This window comes from Drosophila albomicans, chromosome X, assembly GCF_009650485.2.
Source record: "Drosophila albomicans strain 15112-1751.03 chromosome X, ASM965048v2, whole genome shotgun sequence".
Classification (NCBI taxonomy): Eukaryota; Metazoa; Arthropoda; class Insecta; order Diptera; family Drosophilidae; genus Drosophila; species Drosophila albomicans.
In genome coordinates, this window is record NC_047627.2 from 31,583,351 (window position 1) to 31,604,997 (window position 21,647).

General features: G+C 36.2%; 1 protein-coding gene across 3 annotated transcripts; it reads left to right on the top strand.

The window, feature by feature from the left end:
• Window positions 1-324: 324 nt before the first annotated feature.
• LOC117570928 (dual specificity mitogen-activated protein kinase kinase hemipterous) lies at window positions 325-19,785 on the top strand. Of its 3 annotated transcripts, none has more exons than XM_052006591.1 (10): window positions 325-1,386; window positions 4,311-4,783; window positions 6,205-6,384; window positions 7,295-7,515; window positions 7,592-7,759; window positions 10,626-11,101; window positions 11,169-11,627; window positions 12,783-13,487; window positions 14,309-14,987; window positions 17,102-19,785. In XM_052006591.1, exons 1-10 carry the CDS (start codon window positions 969-971, stop codon window positions 17,238-17,240), a joined length of 3,918 nt encoding a protein of 1,305 aa, XP_051862551.1. In that variant the 5' UTR covers window positions 325-968; the 3' UTR covers window positions 17,241-19,785. The 3 variants fall into 3 exon arrangements, with proteins under 3 accessions (XP_051862551.1, XP_034108749.2, XP_034108757.1); XM_034252858.2 differs by having other exon boundaries at window positions 326-1,386; window positions 14,384-14,987; XM_034252866.2 differs by lacking the exons at window positions 325-1,386; window positions 4,311-4,783; window positions 6,205-6,384; window positions 7,295-7,515; window positions 7,592-7,759 and adding an exon at window positions 8,843-9,161.
• Window positions 19,786-21,647: the final 1,862 nt, after the last annotated feature.

Below are 21,647 nucleotides of genomic sequence, written 5' to 3' on the forward strand. Positions count from 1 at the left end.
TAGTTAAACTTACGTTTTTTAATCTCTTTACGTTTTTTTCTAGTATTTTCGCAAAACAGCATCAATGTTTGACCTTGGGCCGCAGTGAATTAATTAGTAGTTTCTTAAATTAAATATAAAATAAACATGTTTTGTTTTATTTTGGGCGCATAAATAATTTAGAGAAATGCGGTGTATTTTGCAATTCGCAAAAAAAAACAGGGAATCTATCGATATGTTGCTCCGGCACTACTTGATATCGATTTGAGAAGTGCTGGTATTTTTTGGTTGCTGTATTGCAACTTCGTTTTTGTGTATATCTAGTATTGCGCGGCATGGTCACACTAGTACACACTATCTTCTTGTTGGTGGTGAACTCTGTTTCACATTGTTTTTTTTTTATATTCAATGTACATGCGAAATAAGCAGCAATCACAAGCAAAATTCAGAGTGTAATGCAAAAAGTGCAATTGTTCGCGCCAGCTCGTAAACAACAACATAATAATAATAATAATAATAATAAATGAGCCAGCCATACGCGCATAGTGTTGTTGAGTGCCTTCGACCAAAACTAACGAGAGTTGTTCGCTGCTGGGCTGCATAAAAAAAGAATTGCGAGCGCTGCTGCCGTGTGTGTTAGTGTGTGTGTGTGTTGTTGTTGTTCTTCTGCTCCTTGTTGTTGTTTGTGTGCGTGCGTGCGGGAGTCTTGCGTCTCTGTCGCACACGTTCGTCTCTTGTTTTTATTTATTTACTTTATTGTATTCGCTGTGCAAGTGGAAAGTTAAAAAAAGCGTGTTGTACGCATACAAGTGCATCTTTTCAAGCACACACACGCTGTGTTTGAGTGCGTGTGTGTGTGTGTGTGGCGGCAACTGCAGCCATAAATACATAACTAAGGAAAATCGACATTTTAAAACAAAAACAACAAACAACAAGCAAGAAGAAGACGCCGAAGAAGTGGAAGCGGAATAGCAAAATAGCAGACTGCAATGTCCAGCACAATTGAATTTGAGACAATTGGCAGCCGCCTGCAATCGCTTGAGGTTGCGCTGCAGAAACAAAATGAATCGCACGAACAAATCGTCTTATCGAATACGCGCAGCGCACCGCACGCGCCGCGTGTTCGTCCCACAACAATAACAGCAGCACCACCATCATCATTAGCAACAACATCATCATCATCATCATCGTCAACAGCAGCCGCAGCAGCAGCAGCATCATTAGCAGCAGCAGCAGCGTCAAATGCAACAACATCAACAACAACAATTGGCGCTGCCAACGTCAACGTCAACGTCGTCGCCTCACCAAAAAGACCTGCCGCTATCGGTGTGCTGCCGGCGCCAACGTTAACGTCAGGCATGTTCGGCGGTGGCCGCGGTATGCGCCAAACGCCAAATCTGGCTATATGTAAGTTACACTCACACTCTTGTTGATAAGCTTTCGATAGATACCGATAAATAGGTGTGTGTGTGTGTGGTTGTACCCTTAACAAAGGGCACGCGTTATCGATCTTTGCGTTTCGATTGCATAGATAAGCAAGCAACAACAACAATATGCAGCGCAAACTTGTTTTTGTCATCAAATGCACACAGACAGCATTTTACACTTGCTAACTGCGCTGTCGCAGTCGCAGTCGACGTCGCCGTTACTGCTTGCTTTGTGTATGTGTGTGTGTGTGCGTATGTGTTGTGTTTATTTCTTATTCGCATTTGACAGCATTTTGTGTTGTTTGTTTTTGTGCGCTTCTTATTGTGTCTCTAGCTGAGGGCTGCAATTCTTTTTTCTGTTATCGATAAACATCAATTGGGTTTTAGTTGAGAACCGCTTCCAATTAGAATCGCAAGTTGGACAATTTACGTTATTTCTTCGTAACTTAATCTAATTTTGATTACTTGCACTAAACGAAAAATGTCAATTGGAAACGCTCTATCGCTAAATTAGTGCGAGCCAAAGTATTTCCGATGAAAAACACTAATTTAAGCTTTCCATGGAAAAGCTCTAATTATCAATTCTCAATTAAGTGTGTTTCAATAATAATTATTGCCGGCCATTTTTCTTTTTTTTTTTTCGTTTACCAAGAATTAGAATTGAAGATAGAGTGAGGTCTTTTAATCAATTTGGTAAATTCCCCTTTTAATTACCCAAAAAAAAAAGTTTGAACAACGTAAAATGCAGTTTTGAAACTCTTTTGATACCCGGCACACGTAAAGATTGTTGGGTATTTTAGAGTTGTGCAATTTGTTTGCATTGTCTATGGCTTCTCAGAATTGTGTGACGATTTCGATAGGGCAATTATCAATTGTGATAAACATCATCATCAGGCAGCAGATTTGTATTTTTTTGGCATAATAATAAGCAGACTTTCAATGGGTTCTGAGAATAAATAATCTTCCAAGTTAGATCTAATTATGCGATTGCAATATCAGTTATAATGAATATATTGATAGACAGATATTTTCATTTAATTGGGGATCAGTAATAAGTAGAGTTGAATAAACTTTACAATATTTGACTGGGTATCTTCGAGTCGAGCACACTTGACTACAACACTTCTTCTTCTTAGTTGTTGTTGTTGTTTTCGCCTCGTCTATTCGACTTGCAATTCGCTCTTCTATTTAATGGCCTGACTTTGTCTTCCTTTCTCATTTCCATCGTTTCTAGCTGTGCATGTGCATGTGTGTGTGTGTGTGTGTGTGTGTCTCCTCGCGTGTAAGTGTGTGTGTCGTTGTCGCCGCCGTCGCTTTCATTTGGCATGTTTGTTGGCATTTTTTTTGGCATTTCCGGAGTAATGTCTTGATACGCGCCGCTGTCGCTGTCGCTGCTTCTCTTTTGCTCGCATTGTTGTTTGTTTTTGTATTCGCTTTTCGCTTGGCGTTTCTTCACCCGCACACACACACACACACCCATACATGCACAGCGTGACTCGCGTGAGGATTGCGACGACATTTGTCTTCGTCTTCGTCTTTTTTTATGCGTTGTCAATTCGCGCTTTGTTTACAAATATTATTTACATGCATATCGAATATATATATAGAGTTTTCTATATATAGTATAGTTATTTTATGATCGACTCTTGTAGTGTTGTGTGCATTTGAATTTGTTGAAAAGTAATAACTTTATTTAATGCTAACAATAACAATAACAATAACACCAGCCATAATATTCATAATAACAACATTCTTAATGAGCTCTCTCGCTGTTGCTGTTTGTTCCATAGTTTGCTGTAATGCACAGTGGAGCAAGTTGCATTATAAATTGCACCAATTTTTTTGAGGCAAACAAAAAGCGAGTTTTTTTTTTAAAGAAAGCTATGCTTATATTTTGGTGGAGGTGTTGATTGAATTGAATTTTTTATTCATCTTTTAATTATCGAGGTTATAATTTTGTTAATTCAGTTCAGATTAAAATATCTTGAGATCAAAATAGTTTGGTTGTACTAGATTTTATTAATTATTTTATGAATTAAATTAAAAAACTATGTTGCTTGTATTTAATTTTGTGCTAATTTTTATTCAATTCATAATTTTGTTAATTCAGATGGGAATAAAATATGTTAAAATAAAAATTGCAACGTTGAACTAGATTTTATTAAGTTCTATATGTATTTTCCAAAAATCATTAGTTTCATTTATTGTTGTTGTTTGTTTGTTGAAGAGTTAGTTGCTTCGCTTAGATGTTTGTCATCTGTCAATTGCAATTCTGGTGTCTCAGTTGCTTTGGCTTGCTATTTTGAAAGGTACCAATTTTATTCTACCAATTACAAATTCTTTTGTTAGTAATTTAAGCACAGGCAAAATCAGCCAACGCTAGTAAATTTACTCAGGTTATAAATTTATTTCTAATCTGTGCTTTAATAATAATATTAAAAAAAAAAATTGAATTTAGGTAAATATTTATTTCTAATATTGTTTCAACAATTTTAATAATGGCTCTGTAAATCTGTAAATTTAACCATTTGCTACATTTAAAGATTACTTAAAAACAAAAATCGAAATATTAAAGATTAATATTTAAACTATTGCATGTATTAATTAAATGCAGCTAAACATATTTTCTTTAATAAACAGCTCTGACCTTGAGTCTGAATGAAGCCGTTGCAATTGAGCTTTAAACCACTGTGCGTGGATTTTTAATGTGCATAAGCTCATGTGTGTGTGTGTGTGTGTTTAGATTGTTATAGAGACATGTGTGTGAATATGTAGAGAAGCTTTTGAGTGCTTTGTTTGACTAACGGTCATTGGAATCGAATCGTTGGAATGACAATTTTCACTATTTTGTTTATCTGCACATATTCGCTATCTCACTCACTCTCTTCCTCTCTCTCTGTTTAGCTGATTCGGGTTCCACACGTCGCCCCATGATGTTGCCACTGCCAACCCAAGCTCATCCCTCGGAAACAGAAACGGACAAGAAACTGAAGATGATAATGGGCCAAACGGGTAAACTGAACATCAATGGCCGGCAATATCCGACAGATATCCACGATCTGCGGCACTTGGGTGATCTGGGCAATGGAACCAGTGGCAATGTTGTCAAAATGCTGCACATGTCCAGCGATACAATTATTGCCGTGAAACAGATGCGACGCACCGGAAATGCGGAGGAGAATAAACGCATTCTCATGGATCTGGATGTCGTTCTCAAGTCGCACGATTGCAAATATATAGTCAAGTGTTTGGGCTGCTTTGTTCGCGATCCCGATGTCTGGATCTGCATGGAACTCATGTCCATGTGCTTCGACAAGCTGCTCAAGCTCTCCAAGAAGCCGGTGCCGGAGCCTATTCTGGGCAAAGTCACTGTGGCGGTAAGTTGCAACTCCTCGATAAGCAAAAGCTTTGCAAAGTAAAATGCTTTTAATGCGCTTTTGGCTAAATAAATCAGATAAACAGATGAATTCATTTCAAATTGAAATTATGCAAATTGAATTAGTGACAGAGTTATTTATGAAAGTGCGATGAGAACTTTTAATGAGCTTTCGTTTAGTTAGTTAGTTACAGCGTTTGCTTTAACAACTTTGGAAAGTGGAATGCTTTTAATGCGCTTTTGGCTAAATAAATCATTTTTGTAGCGATAAGTAATGAGTTTATAACAGATGAATTCATTTCAAATGACAGAGTTATTTATAAAAGTGCGATGAGAACTTTTAATGAGCTTTCGTTTAGTAAGTTAGTTACAGATAAATTTATTTCAAATTGAAATTATGCAAATTGAGTTAGTGACAGAGTTATTTATAAAAGTGCGCTGAGAACTTTTAATGAGCTTTCGTTTAGTTAGTTAGTTACAGCATTTGCTTTAACAACTTTTAATGTGCTTTCGATTAATATAGTGCAATTGTTTAAGGTGTACAATTAAAATTATTAAAACAACTACTTACCAGAGTGAATACAGTTTGTATTGAGTATTGAGGGCTTTTAATGTGCTTTCGATTATTATATGGTATAAACATAGCGAAGTGAATAAACTTTTTACTAAAATTGAATTGTAACTTAAATACGAATTTGAAGATTAACTTTTGATTAAAGTAAATTTACAAGATTATTAATAGCCTAAATGAAATTCAAGATCAAATTTTGTTTAAAGTGAATTTACGAGGTCATTAGTTATCTTCCGATTAACAAATTGTGGATTTGGAAGGTTAAACTCTTTAAATACAAATGCGCTTTTAAATTGAAGAATGTATTTTCATAAAAAATTAATCAGTATATAGAAAAACAAATTAGAATACTAGCTAAATACTATTTGAAAATTTAATTATGAAGTTAAGCAACACACTTTTACAATCGTGAAAAGTTGAGAGATTAATCTTTCGAAATATAAAATGCACTTATTAAGCTCAATATTTTTTTTTAAATAATTCTTTAGTACAACAAATTAAATAGAAAATCTCATTTGACTCCAAGGTTCTTATGTTGTACTTAAATATGAAGCAATGTTAATAATTATAACGCATAGATTAGAAATTAATTTTTAACCTACAGTAAATTTACTTCCGCTTTAGTACATTAAACTTAAGAGTAAATCACATTTGAATCGAAGACTATTATGTTGTAGTTAAAAGTTTTGTCTTAAATTCACTTCTTCATAAAGAAAATAGTTTTAAAATAATGAAAGAATGTAAAACTTTGTAATGTTGATAGTAATTTTGTTGATAAAGCGTGGTAACATCTAGAACATTTAAACTAAAGCTAATGTTTGATTTTTGTATTGTTCTTTTGCCCCTTACAGACTGTGAATGCATTGTCCTATTTGAAGGACAAACACGGCGTCATCCACAGGGATGTGAAGCCCTCCAACATTCTGATCGATGAGCGCGGCAACATCAAGCTATGCGATTTTGGCATTAGCGGCAGATTGGTCGACTCCAAGGCGAACACACGTTCCGCTGGCTGTGCGGCCTACATGGCGGTGAGTGATGTGAACAAAAACAAACAAAATAATTGGAAGAAAATAATTATACCCGCTACCCATAGGGTAGAAGGGTATTATAACTTTGTGCCGACAGGAAATGTATGTAACAGGTAGAAGGAGGCATCTCCGACTCTATAAAGTATATATATTATAGATCAGCGTCAACAGCCGAGACGATCTAGCCATGTCCGTCTGTGTGTCTGTCCGTCTGTCTGTCTGTCCGTATAAAACACTGGATCTCAGAGACTATAAGAGATAGAGCTATAATTTTTTTCAACAGCATTTGTTATGTTTGCACGCAGATCAATTTTTTTCAAATTTTTGCCACGCCCCCTTCCGCCCCTGTAAATTAAAAAAAATCGAATAACAAGCCTAATTTTAAAGCTAGAGTTACAAATTTTGGTATATACAGTAATAACTATAGTAGTTATGATTCCTGAAAATTTGGTTGCGATCAGATAAAAATTGTCGACGTTATTCAAGAAATACTTTTGTATGGGCAAAAACGCCTACTTACTGGGGGTCTGAGTTAGTTTGGCTGACAATCTGTTATATTGTGCCGTCTATGGTATATTTTGAATGCGGTGTTATATCGATATACCAAATATACCATTTGGTATATTTTTAGTATTTTTGAAGTATATTCGGTATATTTTGAGAAAAATACCGCAAAATGCATTGCTTTTATTCAAAATGGGTAGCGGGTATCTCACAGTCGAGCACACTCGACTATAACATTCTTACTTGTTAGTATTTTTGCAGTATATTTGGTATATTTTGAGAAAAATACCGCAAAATATATTGCTTTTATTCAAAATGGGTAGCGGGTATCTCACAGTCGAGTACACTTGACTGTAGCTTTCTTACTTGTTAAACTTGAATCTGTTTTTTTTTTTTTTTTTTGTAGCCGGAGCGCATTGATCCGAAGAAACCAAAGTATGATATACGCGCCGATGTGTGGTCGCTGGGGATTACGCTTGTGGAGTTGGCAACAGCGCGTTCACCCTACGAGGGCTGCAACACGGACTTTGAGGTGCTCACCAAGGTGCTCGACTCGGAGCCGCCGTGTTTGCCACGCGGCGAGGGTTTCAACTTCAGTCAACAGTTTCATGACTTTGTCATCAAGTGGTAAACTTGCTCTCACTCTCTCTCTCTTCTTCAATTTGTGCATATTTTAAAATATATTTCTCTTTCGCTCTTGCAGCCTCACAAAGAACCATCAGGATCGACCCAAGTATCCGGAGCTGTTGGCGCAGCCGTTTATCAATTACTACGAGCACGAGAAGGTCGATGTGCCCAATTGGTTTCAGAATGTCGTCGATAGTGCCACCGGGAAGCGGATACGCGCCAATGGCGATTCAACGCTGACGAGGTGAGCATCTCTGAGCATCTTGGCGTTTTCTTTTTTTGTTCCCCATCGGAAGATTCTCTGTGCGCCTTCTCCCAGCTCCCAACTCAGTCCCAAGAATGCAAAATTATGGCCACTGCCTGCTGTCTGCCGTCTGCTGTGTGTGTGTGTGTGTGCGTGTGTGTGTGTGGTGAGTGTGCGTGTGTGAATGGCCAACACAATGCTTTGTTTCAACATTTGTTTCCGTTTCCGCTTATGTTTCATTCCGTTCCGTTGCGTATTCTTTTCATTTTCTTTAGCTAACTCTGACAAGCAAAAAAAAAAAAATGATTAAATTGAAATCAAAATCAATCTGTTAACAGGTAGGAAAAAAAAGTGAAACAAAAATATAAAAAAAAACTAGAAGTAAAGCAAAAGCTTTTCTATAACAATTTGATGAATTACAAATAATAACTTGGCATGTCTCTATCTCTCTCTCTCTCTGTCTATTCACCACACTCTTCTATTAATTTTTGAATTACCATTTTTTTAGACTACTCTTTTTCCGAACACAAAGCTATCTAATACCATTTTTCTTTGATTGACTTTATTTTAGTTTAGACTTCTTTTGTTAACTTTTTGTCTAACACAATGCTCTGACAGCACTTCTCTCTCTCTCTCTGTGTCTCTCTCTCTCTTTTGGTACTGGCAAGCGTATTTTACGTTCCATTCCATTGCGTTCCGTTCCATTCCGTTCAGTACCTCTGAAGAGTGCATGATTAACTTGCAAATATGCATAACTCCACCTCTCTCCTCCCTTAGTCTTTATCTCTTCTATATTCTTTTGTAGCTAAATCCAAATAATGTAGGTGAGCAGTTAATCCTCCTAATCTCTCTTTCCCCCCGATTCCTTCTAGTCAGCATTATAATGACCACTTCCTCCCCGCCTTGGCCCCTCCCCCCCCACAAAAAAAAAAAAAAACCTCAAATATATTTTGCGTTTTATTGACTATTTAATTTGTGTGTTTTTTGATTTTCTTTTTTCATCTTTTTTATTACCATCTTTTGTAGGTTACTTAATTCCTAATACATATTATTATAATCAATGCAAAAGATAAGATCTAAAAACAAAAACAAAAACAAAGCAGACAAACTGTAAAACCGATTAAAACCAAAACAAAAACGAAAACAAAAAAAAAAAAACAAACAAAAAAACGAAAACAAAACATTAATTAAAAAAATAATAATAATCGAAATGAAAGAATATATATATATATTTATATATTTGTGTATATAACCCGACCATGATATGATACACAGCTATACACTTCTATATATAACTATATATACAGATATATGCATATATAAACGAAAATACAAATACATAAAACAAAACTCAATACCATAATAAACAAACTCCTCCCAAATCTATCAAAAGTCCAATTCAGTAAGTACAACAACAGCTTAATTATTATTGATATTATTATGATTATGATTATTATTATTGTTATTCTTATTATGTTTCTAATCATTTTTCTTTGTTATTTCCTTAAATTGGCACACTAACTTTCTTTAACCATTGAAATACTCTGAAACCAGGAATTCTATTGAAGAATTTTTTTCAATTTGATGTTGAAAATTATTTGAAAATTTGAATTTTAAGCGCATTAATTCCATTCTCACTGGTTGCAGGGTATTCTCTAGTCGGGCACACTCGATTAGCGCATTTATTTTGACTGTTAAATGTTGGTTGATTTAAATTCAAATTGTTGTTGCATGTTGTTACGTTTTGTTATTTTTTGTTGAATGCCGCTTTTTGCTTAACACGCTTAACACATTTAAAACTAGTTATTTTGCATTTGCTTGACGATTTCAAAAACAATTTCTTTGAAAAGAATATAGAAAAAATACAGTTCACACATCAAACGAGGTAAATTTCATTCAAAAGCTTTCTTCAACGAAAAAATATGATCATTTTTCATCATTTTTGCTGTTGTCTCTCTCTCTCTCTCTCTCTCTTTTGCGTTCCATTCCGTTTTGTTCCACCCAGCACAACACACGCAGCCCATCACGATCGCTTACATACTTGCCTCTCACTCTCACACCCTTCCTCTCTATCTCTCACATACTTCCTCTCTCACTCTCTTACATACTTCCTCTCTCCTTCTCTTCGTCGCTGCTTTCACATTGTTGCTCTGGTCACACTGCATATTTTTTTTTGGGTAGCAGGTATTTGGCAGTCGAGTTCACTTGTACAAAATGTTCATACTCTTCCGATTGACTGTTGCTCTCTCTCTTGCTTTCATATTCATCTCCAAGCACAACTCTTTCTCTCTTTTTTGCGTTCCATTCCGTTTCGTTCCACCCACCACAACACACGCAGCCCATCACGCTCGCTTACATACTTGCCTCTCACTCTCACATCCATCCTCTCTATTTCACTCATACTTTTTCTCTCTATCTCTCACATACTTCCTCTCTCACTCTCTTACATACTTCCTCTCTCCTTCTCTTCGTCGCTTCTTATGCTAAAATTGCTTTCACATTTGTTCCTCTGGTCACACTGCATATTTATTTCTGGGTAGCAGGTATTTGGCAGTCGAGTTCACTTGTACAAAATATTCATACTCTTCCGATTGACTGTTGCTCTCTCTCTCTCTTGCTTTCATATTCATATCCAAGCACAAATCTCTCTCTCTCTCTCTCTCTTTCTGTGTCGCTTCTCTATGTCTCTCTCTCTCTGTCCCTCTCCCTACCTGTGTCTATCTCTCACTCTTTCACGCTGCCAAGCTTGGCTTGGCAAACTACATTATTTTCGTGTGTGTGTATGTGTGTGTTCTTTTGCACATAACGGGATTTTCGATGCGTAGCTGCAACAGCTGATTAACAATTTTCCACATATTATTTTCAGAGCAACCACATCAGCAGCAACAACAGCAACAGCAACAGGCATGCAACGTGGAGCAAAGGAGGCAGCCACAAAGTATGGCAGAAATGTGGCTGCTCTAACAGCGCGCAGTCCAACGACGACGTCAAAGACAATAAAACCCACGCAGATTCCCAGCTATCAGCAGCAACATCAGCAAGGTGGATCGCAGTATTTCATGCAATCAGCCACACAACTACCTCAACCAACAACAACAACAACAGCAGCAGCAGCAACATCAGCAACCGGCAGCAGCAATTTGAATTTGAATTATTTTAGCAGCGGTGGCAGCAACAGCAACAGCAGCGCAAGTCCGAGTCCTTTGTCGCCGCCGAGTGGCATCAATGACATTAATAAACTTTATCGCAAGTCGCCGTTCATGCAACGCAAGCTCAGCAATGGCTCCCACTACAAGTACAACGATGACAGCCCCAAAAAGGAATCGGTCTTCAGCAGCATTGGTAACAAATTTGTTTTATCTACTATTTCATTATTCTGAGTATTCACTTTCTCCTTTCTCCTTTGCAGGCCAATCAATCTTACGCAATCTGACCACGTCGCCATTTAGCCAAAAGAAACACAATCCAAATGTGACGGCAACAACACCAATTCTACCAACAGCCACAGCAGCCATAACAGCAACCGCTGCTGCTGGCAGAACAGCAACATCAACAGCAACAGCAACTGCAACTGCAACACTGCCGCATTTGAAACCCAAAACACCCACAACAGATGCACTTAATACGCCCACGTGGCGTCTGCCTCCTCCTTCAACCACAACAACAACAACAACAACGTCACCAGATAACAACATTTCGCCCTTTGACACCTGTGATAACATTTGCAATGCCAGCTCGCCCACGCTGCAACGCAAGCAACTGATTGCTGCTGATCCAACGGCAGCGAATGCCACAATGTTGCAGCTCAACAATCAACAACAGCAGCAGCAACAGCAACGATTGCAACCAGGCAACCAGAGTCCCATTGGTGAGAAACTATAAAATAGATAGAGGCAGTAGATAGAAGATCTGTTATGGCAAAACAGCTAGAGAAAGATATGTTACAGAGAATAATATAACAATTTAGATAGTTAAAGTGGAAAAACATATACCAAATATGACTTTTGTTATATTTTATGAACAATACTTCTCTGTCTAAAATTTCGACAATGTTTCAAAGGGGCAAATCATATACCAAAACATTTTTTTAGTTTAAGTAGCGATGAATGTTATAGCTTTGAATAGAGCTAAGAATGATTTTTAAATTATTTGTCTATTTTAAGATAATTGTACCACACATCTTATATATGTATATATGGGTAATTCCATGGCGAAATTTGTCCCGTGCGAGACTATTTACAGTGCACTGCAGTGAAAATAACATAAACTGAAACAATTTTAAAAATAAATGTAATGTTATTCTTAAAGCTTTAGATAAGCAGTATATTTAGAGCTAAGATTGATTTGAGGAACTTGTTTTGTTTTACGATAAAATATATAATTTCGTTCATTTTTTAGTTTTGCGTACGAATTGGTTAATTTTTGCAATTATCACAACAGAAAACAAAACAGAAAGAAAATTCCAAATCCATTCTTAGCTCTAATTAAAGTACTTTTCTAGAGCTATAAAAATAAACTTTTCTTATTTTCAAAATTGTTTCAGTTTATGTTATTTTCAATGTAAAGAGTCTCGCACGGGACAAATTCCGTCATGGAATTACGCATATCAAGATCAAACTTAGAAAAGTTAAAGTAAAGTTTGTTCAGTGAGTTACCTAAGAATAACCTCATTTACATATCTATGATTATTAGGGTTCCAATAAGTTCAATATCTCAAATGCAGTTAACTCCTGTAGTTATAGATTTATAAATATGCTGGCAAGTGTGACAAAACTGTTTTGATTCTGATTTATTGGAATAGTTCAATCAGACACTTGTCTTGAGTTATGTTGAAAAGCTTAAGAAGTCAGCCTACGTATAAGTGAAAAGTTTCGAATTTATATAGAGATTATAAAACTAGTTTCATTGTGCAATCTAGATTAACTTTGCCATGTTAACTTGTGTTCATTTGCTGTCTATGGTTTATTTTTGTTTATTGTTTTGTCAACTTTGTAATTAACAACATTTTGCATATTTCTTGCAGTGCTGCAACGATTTTACCATCAGCAAAATCAGTTGCGTGAAAAGGAAGCGGCGGAGCGGCAACAGCATCAGCAGCAATTGCAGCAGCAGCAGCAACAGTTGCATCACTATCAACAGCATCACTTTCAATACCATCAGCCACTGCCACAACAACAGTCACAACACCAGCAGCATCAGCAGCAGCAACAGTTGCCGCGACAACCAATTGGGACAAGCACGAATCCGTTTCACAGCAATTATGTGGCGCCTCCTTCCTCGCACTCCACATCTAGTCAATCGTCCACACAGTCGACATGCTCACAAATTGCCATCCCAGCGACAGTCGGGGTGCCAACATCGCCATTGTCATTGCATCCGCATCAGCAACAACAACATCAGACAACAGCAGCAGCAGCAGGACACTTTGGCATTGGCAACGCGGCGCAATTGCAATACCAACCATTGCCGACAGCAGCAGCAGCAACAGCAACGGAAGCAAACACACTTTATGGTAATCTGCCATGCAGATCGCCAGAGCAGCCAGATGGAGGCGGTGGCAGTGGGAGTGGGAGTGGCAGTTCTTTAGTGAGCAGCAAATTGAGTAAATTGTATGCTCGTCGTCAGCTGTTGGGTCAGAGCAATAATTTGGATGGACGCGAGCAACGCGAACGCGAACAACATGTTTATGCCTCGAGTCCTGGCTCTAGTTCGAACACAGCGGATGCGGGTGAGTCTTCTCTCTCTCTCTCTCTCTGTCTTTGCGAATACAAATCGGAGCTCAGATCGTCTCATCTATTTGTTTTTTGTGCAATTTGCGACGCTTTGTTCTTTGCTATCAACTAATTCTTTGCATCGCTTTATCCTCTTTTATTTCATGTTGTTTCTTTCTCTCTTTGTTTACTCTTCACTCAACACGCACACACACACACAACTGCAACTGCAACTTCAACTGCATATACACACTATCAATCATGCACGCGCACGTCAATCATTGCACCACTCAATCAATCAATCATATATAAAAAAAAAAAAAACACCATTTAATCAAACGTTTGTTAAACGCCTCTAACGTATAACGCCATAATCAATCATTCGATCAATCATTTGCACAATCACCAATCAATCAAATTTTTATTGAACGCTTCAACGAATAACGAAACATTTTACATTCATTCACTCTCACAAACCAATCATAACAAACACCAATCAATCAAATATGTATCCTAATCAATCAATGCACATACACAAATTATTAATCAATCGCTACAATCGTCAATTAACTAAACGTTTGTTAAACGCTTCAAAATAACACCAATCAACCATACATTCATCAATCAATCATGCACCAAAATAACACCAATCAATCATACATTCATCAATCAATCATGCACCAATATAACACCAATCAACCATACATTCATCAATCAATCATGCACCAAAATAACACTAATCAATCATACATTCATCAATCAATCATGCACCAAAATAACACCAATCAACCATACATTCATCAATCAATCAATCAATCACGCACTCAATCACGCGCAGGCTGGTTCAATACACTCGCTGGCGCCATGAAGCGACAATTTGCGACCTATGTTAAAACCCAATTGAATTCCACAGCGACGTCGCCATTGGCTCCCAGTCACAGTCACAGCAACAGTCACAGCAACAACCACAGCAACAGTCACAGCAACAACAGCGGGAGCAGCAGCATTACCAGCAATGGCAACGATCCGATTGGCAGTCTGGATCCCACACAATCTCAATCTCAAAGTCAACCTCAACCGCCAGCGTATCGCAGCCTGCTCAATAATGGGACAACAACCGGCGGCAAGTCGTATTATTATCGCACATTGTCGGCGGCGAGCAGCAGCAGCAGCCACAACACCAGCCAAAGCACTTCACCAACCACAGAGCCATTGACTGGCGTCAGCGGCTGTGGCGCAACTAGCGGCTTTTTGCGACGCTATGCGAGCAGCGGTGCAGGTGTCGGATGCGGTGGCGGTGGCGGACACGGTGGCATAAGCGGAGGCGGCGGCGGAGGCGGCGGCGGAGGAAGCATGAGCACACCACCGAGTCCACATCTGTTGGCTGGACTGGATCGACGACATCGCAGTCCCGATCCGCCGCCGCGTTACAATCGCGGTCAATCGCCGCTGCTGCTGCGCAAGAATCTGCTGGAAATGAGCGGACAGACGGCCGGCTCGCCATTGCTGCAAAGACGGTGAGTGAGCTATAGAATATACTCGATTTTTATAGGGTAGAAGGATATTAGAAGAAGAAGAAGGTAGAAGGAGGCATCTCCGACCCTATAAAGTATATATATTCTTGATCAGCATCAACAACCGAGACGATCTAGCCATGTCCGTCTGTCCGTCTGTCCGTATGAAACACTGGATCTCAGAGACTATAAGAGATAGAGCTATAATTTTTTTTCAACAGCATTTGTTATGTTTGCACGCAGATCAAGTTTGTTTCAAATTTTTGCCACGCCCACTTCCGCCCCCGCAAATCAAGAAAATCGAATAACAAGCGTAATTTTAAAGCTAGAGTTCCGAATTTTGGTATATACATTAATAACTATAGTAGTTATGATTTCTGAAAATTTGGTTGCGATCAGATAAAAATTGTCGAAGTTATTAAAGAAATACTTTTGTATGGGCAAAAACGCCTACTTACTAGGAGTCTTAGTTGCTTTGGCTGAAAATCTGGTATATTGTGCCGTCTAAGGTTGATTTTGAATGGTGTACTATATCGAAATACCAAATATACCATTTGGTATATTTTTAATATTTTCTAAGTATTTTCGGTATATTTTGAGAAAATACCGCAAAATATATTTCTTTTATTCAAAATGGGTAGCGGGTATCTCACGGTCGAGTACACTGGACTGTAGCTTTCTTACTTGTTGTATATACTATAAATACTATAGAAGTTATGATTCCGGAAAATTTGGTTACGATCAGATAACAATTTTAAAAGTTATTAAATAAATACTTTTGTATGGGCAAAAATGCATACTTACTAGGCTTTGGCTGATAATCTAGTATATTGAGTCGTCTATGGTATATTTTGAATGCATATCGATATACCATTTGGTATATTTTTAGTATTTTTGCAGTATATTCGGTATATTTTGAGAATATTACCGCAAAATATATTGCTTTTATTAAAAATAGGTAGCGGGTATCTCACAGTCGAGTACACTCGACTGTAGCTTTCTTACTTGTTAAATATAGGATTACAAGTGTACGTTCGTGTAGGTACGTTAATGATAGTCGCAAACCTTAGCTGAAAGAGCCTTCTCTCCATAAAGTATATAGTTTTCTTGATCAGGAGAGACGACTATATAGCCATACATACCTACATGTCAGAGACTAAAGGAAATAGAGCTAAAACTCAGCAATATGTATGTGTTTTGGCATAGTTAAGTTTCTTTGGCAGATTAATGTGGTATATATTTATGTTTGTCTGTTTGCACATTTCAGAGACTAAAAAATAGAGCTAAATTTGGTGTTGTTCGGTCATTTTGATAGGTTAATTTGCTATATTTAAACGGTAAAGTCGCACTGTTTTGCTTTTATTGAGAACTATTGTAAAAGAGATTCAACTTCTGTGCTTCTGTAGACACATTGATATTTTCTTGGGGAAAAGAAGCTTAGGTAGCTATGTTTATTATATATTCAAGTATTACGTTGAATAGTTAGTTTGTTGTAAAGAAGAAATCAGAATTAACGCTCTTATGCACAAATTTTCTTTGTATGTATACCTGCTACAAATAAGGTCGAAGATATTTAAGAAATATGTTACTATACAATACCATGGAAAAAAAAACCTACCCACTAGGAGTCTTACTTGCTTTGGCTAACTATCTGGTATATTTTGTATTCTATGGTATATTTTGAATGTAGTGCTATATCAATATACCAAAGCAATTTATATATCTTAATATATTTGCGGTATATTAATTCGTTATATTTTAGGAATAATACCAAACTTGTTTGCTTTTTTCAAAATAGGTATCGGGTATCTTACTTCTTTCTTTTTATCACATTATTTAGAACCAAACCATCATGCCAATGTTAATAACAATATATTTTTTGATAGCTATGTATCAGGAATATACTAAATATGCATTTTATTATGGTTCAGTATTCTTAGTATATTTAAATAGGAAAAGGAGTTTAACTGGCCAGGTTTCCCATTATTACGTTGATTAGCTATCGTTGTTATATATAAGAATTGAGAATAAACGCTCTTATCTATCATTTCGATATATCTTAGACCTTAAAATCACTATGGCAATGTTATTAATAATATATTTTGTACAATTGATAGCTATGTATCGGCTTCGCCGCCGCTGCCGCCGCCACGTCGCGGTTCGGAGAGTGTGCCAGGATCGCCGCAACACTTTCGCACCCGCATTCATTATACGCCCGAGCCACAGCGTCGTATCTATCGGACCATAGACCAATGAGTAGCGCTGCAAATTATGGTCATGTGATGTTGGTATGGCTTCGACGATGTTGCTGCCCACGACAACGACAACGACGATGAGGCGGAGGCGGATGTTGCAACAGCAACAGCAAGCGGAATCGGAATCGGAACTCGTGTGGCATCAACAAGCTCGCCAAGCTCAACAGCTGCAACGTCAGCGGGAAGGGAAACGGCTGCAAATCACAGACACTCGATGGACTTGTGATGCTTGGCTTGGGCATAAAATAACAATCACAGCAACAACAACAACAACAACAACAGCAAACGAAAGTGTTCAAAAGTCTTATAACGTATAAGTTTAGGCAGTAGCTAAAGCGTTGCGTCTGCTAAATGTTAATCGCTTAGTTCACAATGTGTTTTTTGTTTTAATTTATACAACACAATCTTTATTATTATTATTTTTTTTTTTGTTAATATTAATTACAGTGTGTGAAAGTGCGCGAGTGTGTATGTGAGTGTGTGTGTGTGTGTGTAAATTTTGTATATATAGCAATCTTTGTTAGAGGCATAACATAATTATGCAAACACCTAGACAACAATCAAGTTAAACAAACAAACAAACAAAAAAAAACGTTGAGCAACTAAAAATAACTGTAACTGCAATAGAGAGAAAAAGAAGAGATATAGCCAAAATCATAAATCGTAAATCGTAACAATTAATGTTTAACAGAAATAGACGAAGAACATTGTGCCCTAAACATAAACATAAACATAGACATATATACTACAGCATCTTTTTATACGATGGACTATGAATATATACATATATAGTAAGAATTGCAACCAATAATTGTGCAATAGTGTTGAAAGCAATGACATCGTTTCCCCCTTTTCACCGTTTCGATTTCCTATATATACTTTGCTATAATCAAAAACATTAATACTTACAATATACTTATAAATATATATAAACAATATATACAATTATATATAATCTATATAGAACCTATATACATACATATATAGTACTTGTATCGCAAAAGCAATATCTGAGCGCCTTTTTTCAATTCAATCAATTTTGCTGTCCGTCTGTGTCTTGCATCAGCATTAGCATCAGCATCATTTTGATCCCAAACATATAGCTGCCATAGCCTAGCCAAAATAGTGTGTGTGTTTAATTAACTGAATAATCGGAAACCCCCGCAACACATCAACTAACCAATAATTGAGCGAGATTTCGAGATTAGAGCACACACCAGAAAGTTTTGTCTGTATTTTTGATACAGCTTTGTGATAGATATCGGTTTACTACAAACAAACATACATACATACATATAGACATAGCTGCCATATAGGAAAAAGATGTGCAAGATGTGAGTAATCAGCATTCAAATTCGGCCAGCCGAATAATACAACTGTTTTCTCGGCTTTAACATTTACTATATAGTTACTCTATGTAAAATATTCTTTTGTTTTTTTTTTCTGTTCTGTTCTTTCATTCTTTTTCTTCTGTTGTAAAATAGCAAGTTCCTTACCATATGTAATGCCTATATAAGACAACAATGTTTCGTATGTGTGTGAGTGAGTGTGTGTGTGTGTGCAGCTAGCGACCTCAATGTTTTGTTCCTGTGCGTAATTTAATTAACCTCCAAATTGATCATCTATCATCGATCTCTCTCCAAACATAATCAACATTATTCTTTCGGATCCAAGATTCTATAATTTATTTTCAAAGTGAACTGTTTCCTCCGCGATTTGAATCTCAGATCCAATGTTTCAACTTTATGCATCAACTCTGAACTGATAAATTTCAAATTTTTTAATCCAAAGCTCCCTTCTTTCTGTTCGACTTTAATTCACTTTAAATTTTATGATTATAACGAGAGAATCGAGAGATCGAGTTAAAGACAAAAAAACAACAGCTTAAAGCAAAACTTATTTAATGAAAGAAATCAGCTATTATTATTATTCTTTTTTTTTTCTATTTTTTTGCGCAATTGTAGGTTATGTCAACGTACCTAACCTCAAAGTGTATATAGAAATGTATCAAAAAAAAAAAAGGGACAACAATTGTAAATGTAGAATGTGTAGGGGCTAAGGGCGTTTGTATTTGCCAATTTCATTATGTATTCATTTTTTTTTAATTTGTGTTTTGTTTAACAAAAAAACAAAAAAAAAAAAAATCAAAAAAAAAGATATAAGAAAAAAGGACCATTTATTTGTATGTTAATTTATTGAAAACACAAGAAAAAAAAGAAAACAAATTGTAATGAATGAAAATGAATTTTCGACTGATTTATGTGTTAAAGTTTAAGCTTGAAGTGTGTGAAAGAGTGCGAAGTATATAGCATATAGCGCGATGTATGGCAAGTGCATCAGATTGTGCAGCTACATATATATATATAACATATGTATATATGCGCATCAGTCTATATACTGTACGATTAAATCTTTTTAGTTACGTAATCGCATACATATGTGCATATGTGTGTCATATAAATACATACGTATAATACCTCTATAGGTATATTAAAAAAAAAAGTAAACAAAACAAAAAAAGAAAACCAATTGCAAATATATATAAATATTGTAAAAATTATATAAACAACAATTCTATAACGAAAGAAAGAGAAGGCAGATCAGTGTTGCGAGCATTAAAACAAAGTAAAAATCAACAAATGATTGTAAACTCTTATGAATACCAATAATAATTATAATACCATAATTCAACAAATTCAATTCAATAAAACGAAAATCGATTATAAAAACCCTGAAGAAAAACACAAAAACGAAAACAACTTTTTGACTACTTGCTGTGGCTGGGAATCTTTTTCTAAGTATGTTTTCTCAAATTGTTTTAAGTTATTTCCTTTTATTTACTTTATTTATTCATTTTCAGATTTTCATGTTCTCATATTCATTCATTTCATTTGGATTAACGCATAAAAGTGTAAGTAACATCTTTATTTATTTCTTGTGTTATATTCATTTAATTCATTTCTTCTATATTACTATGAATTAAGATGGAATAATGTTAAGGAAAGAGTAAGTATATATGAGAACTTTAAAATAGCAGTGCAACATATTCATTTTTGTTAGTTGATCGCTGGCACATTGCTTTGGTAACATAGAATAGACACAAACTATGAAGTTCTTTTCAACTCATAATTTTGAATGTTGTACTATATCAATATACCATATAAAGCCTTTGGTATCTTGTTAGTACTTTTACAGTATATTAATTTGGGTTTTCTCTTATCCAAAGTGGATAACTAGTATCTCACAGTCGAGCACACTCGACTGTAGCTTTCTTACTTGTTTTCTTCTAACACTGCTATTTTAATTAAAATCATAATGCATCCTTTTTATTTGGTATTATCCATATTTGCTAAACCAATATGATTTATGCAAATTAAAAATTTTTTTTTTAACTATTTAAAAATGAATACACTAAGCTGTTCCAACTAAATTTTTTCTTGAAGTTGTGCTTATAATACATAGTATTTATACCCGCTACCCATAGGGTTGAAGGGTATTATAACTTTGTGCCGGCAGGAAATGTATGTAACAGGTAGAAGGAGGCATCTCCGACCCTATAAAGTATATATATTCTTGATCAGCGTCAACAGCCGAGACGATCTAGCCATGTCCGTATGTCTGTCTGTCCGTCTGTCCGTATGAAACACTGGATCTCAGAGACTATAAGAGATAGAGCTATAATTTTTTTTCGACAGCATTTCTTATGTTTGCACGCAGATCAAGTTTGTTTCAAATTTTTGCCACGCCCACTTCCGCCCCTGCAAATCAAATCAAAATCGAATAACAAGCGTAATTTTAAAGCTAGAGTTACGAATTTTGGTATATACAGTAGTAACTAAAGTAGTTATAATTCCTACAAATTTGGTTGCGATCGGATAGAAATTGTCGAAGTTGTTAAACGCCTACTTACTAGGGGTCTTAGTTGCTTTGGCCGACAATCTGGCACATTGTGCCGTCTATGGTATATTTTCAATGGAGTACTATATCGATATACCAAACATACCATTTGGTATATTTTGAGTATTTTTTAAAGCACACTCGACTGTAACTTTCTTACTTGTTTTCATTTTTGAACGCGTAGGTCGTTAGCACTGCTATTTCATTGTTATGCTATTTATTTTTGTAATATTTGCGACCCCTATGTGTAGTTCCAGCTAACATATTGATTGGTCCAGCTTTCTTACCAAAATATAGGGTATATTCAAATAGAATTAATACAGATGCATTTCTTCAGCTATTGCTGTTCCTTTCCCAAACCCATTCCCATTCCAAAAACGATAGAAAAAAGTGAAATGCATTTCATGTTGTTTGTTCCAAATTCAGTTTTATTTCCAATATATCGCTCTGTCCTCCACAAATCTATTTTGTTTTGCTCAATGCCAGCATTAATCCATATAGCACAAAAATT

Bases quoted from the DNA above. Each gene is read 5' to 3' on its own strand.
- LOC117570928 (XM_052006591.1), top strand. From the start codon at position 969: ATGTCCAGCACAATTGAATTTGAGACAATTGGCAGCCGCCTGCAATCG. The intron at 1,387-4,310 runs GTAAGTTACACT...CTCTCTGTTTAG, and splicing joins AACGCCAAATCTGGCTATAT to CTGATTCGGGTTCCACACGT. The intron at 6,385-7,294 runs GTGAGTGATGTG...TTTTTTTTGTAG, and splicing joins GCTGTGCGGCCTACATGGCG to CCGGAGCGCATTGATCCGAA.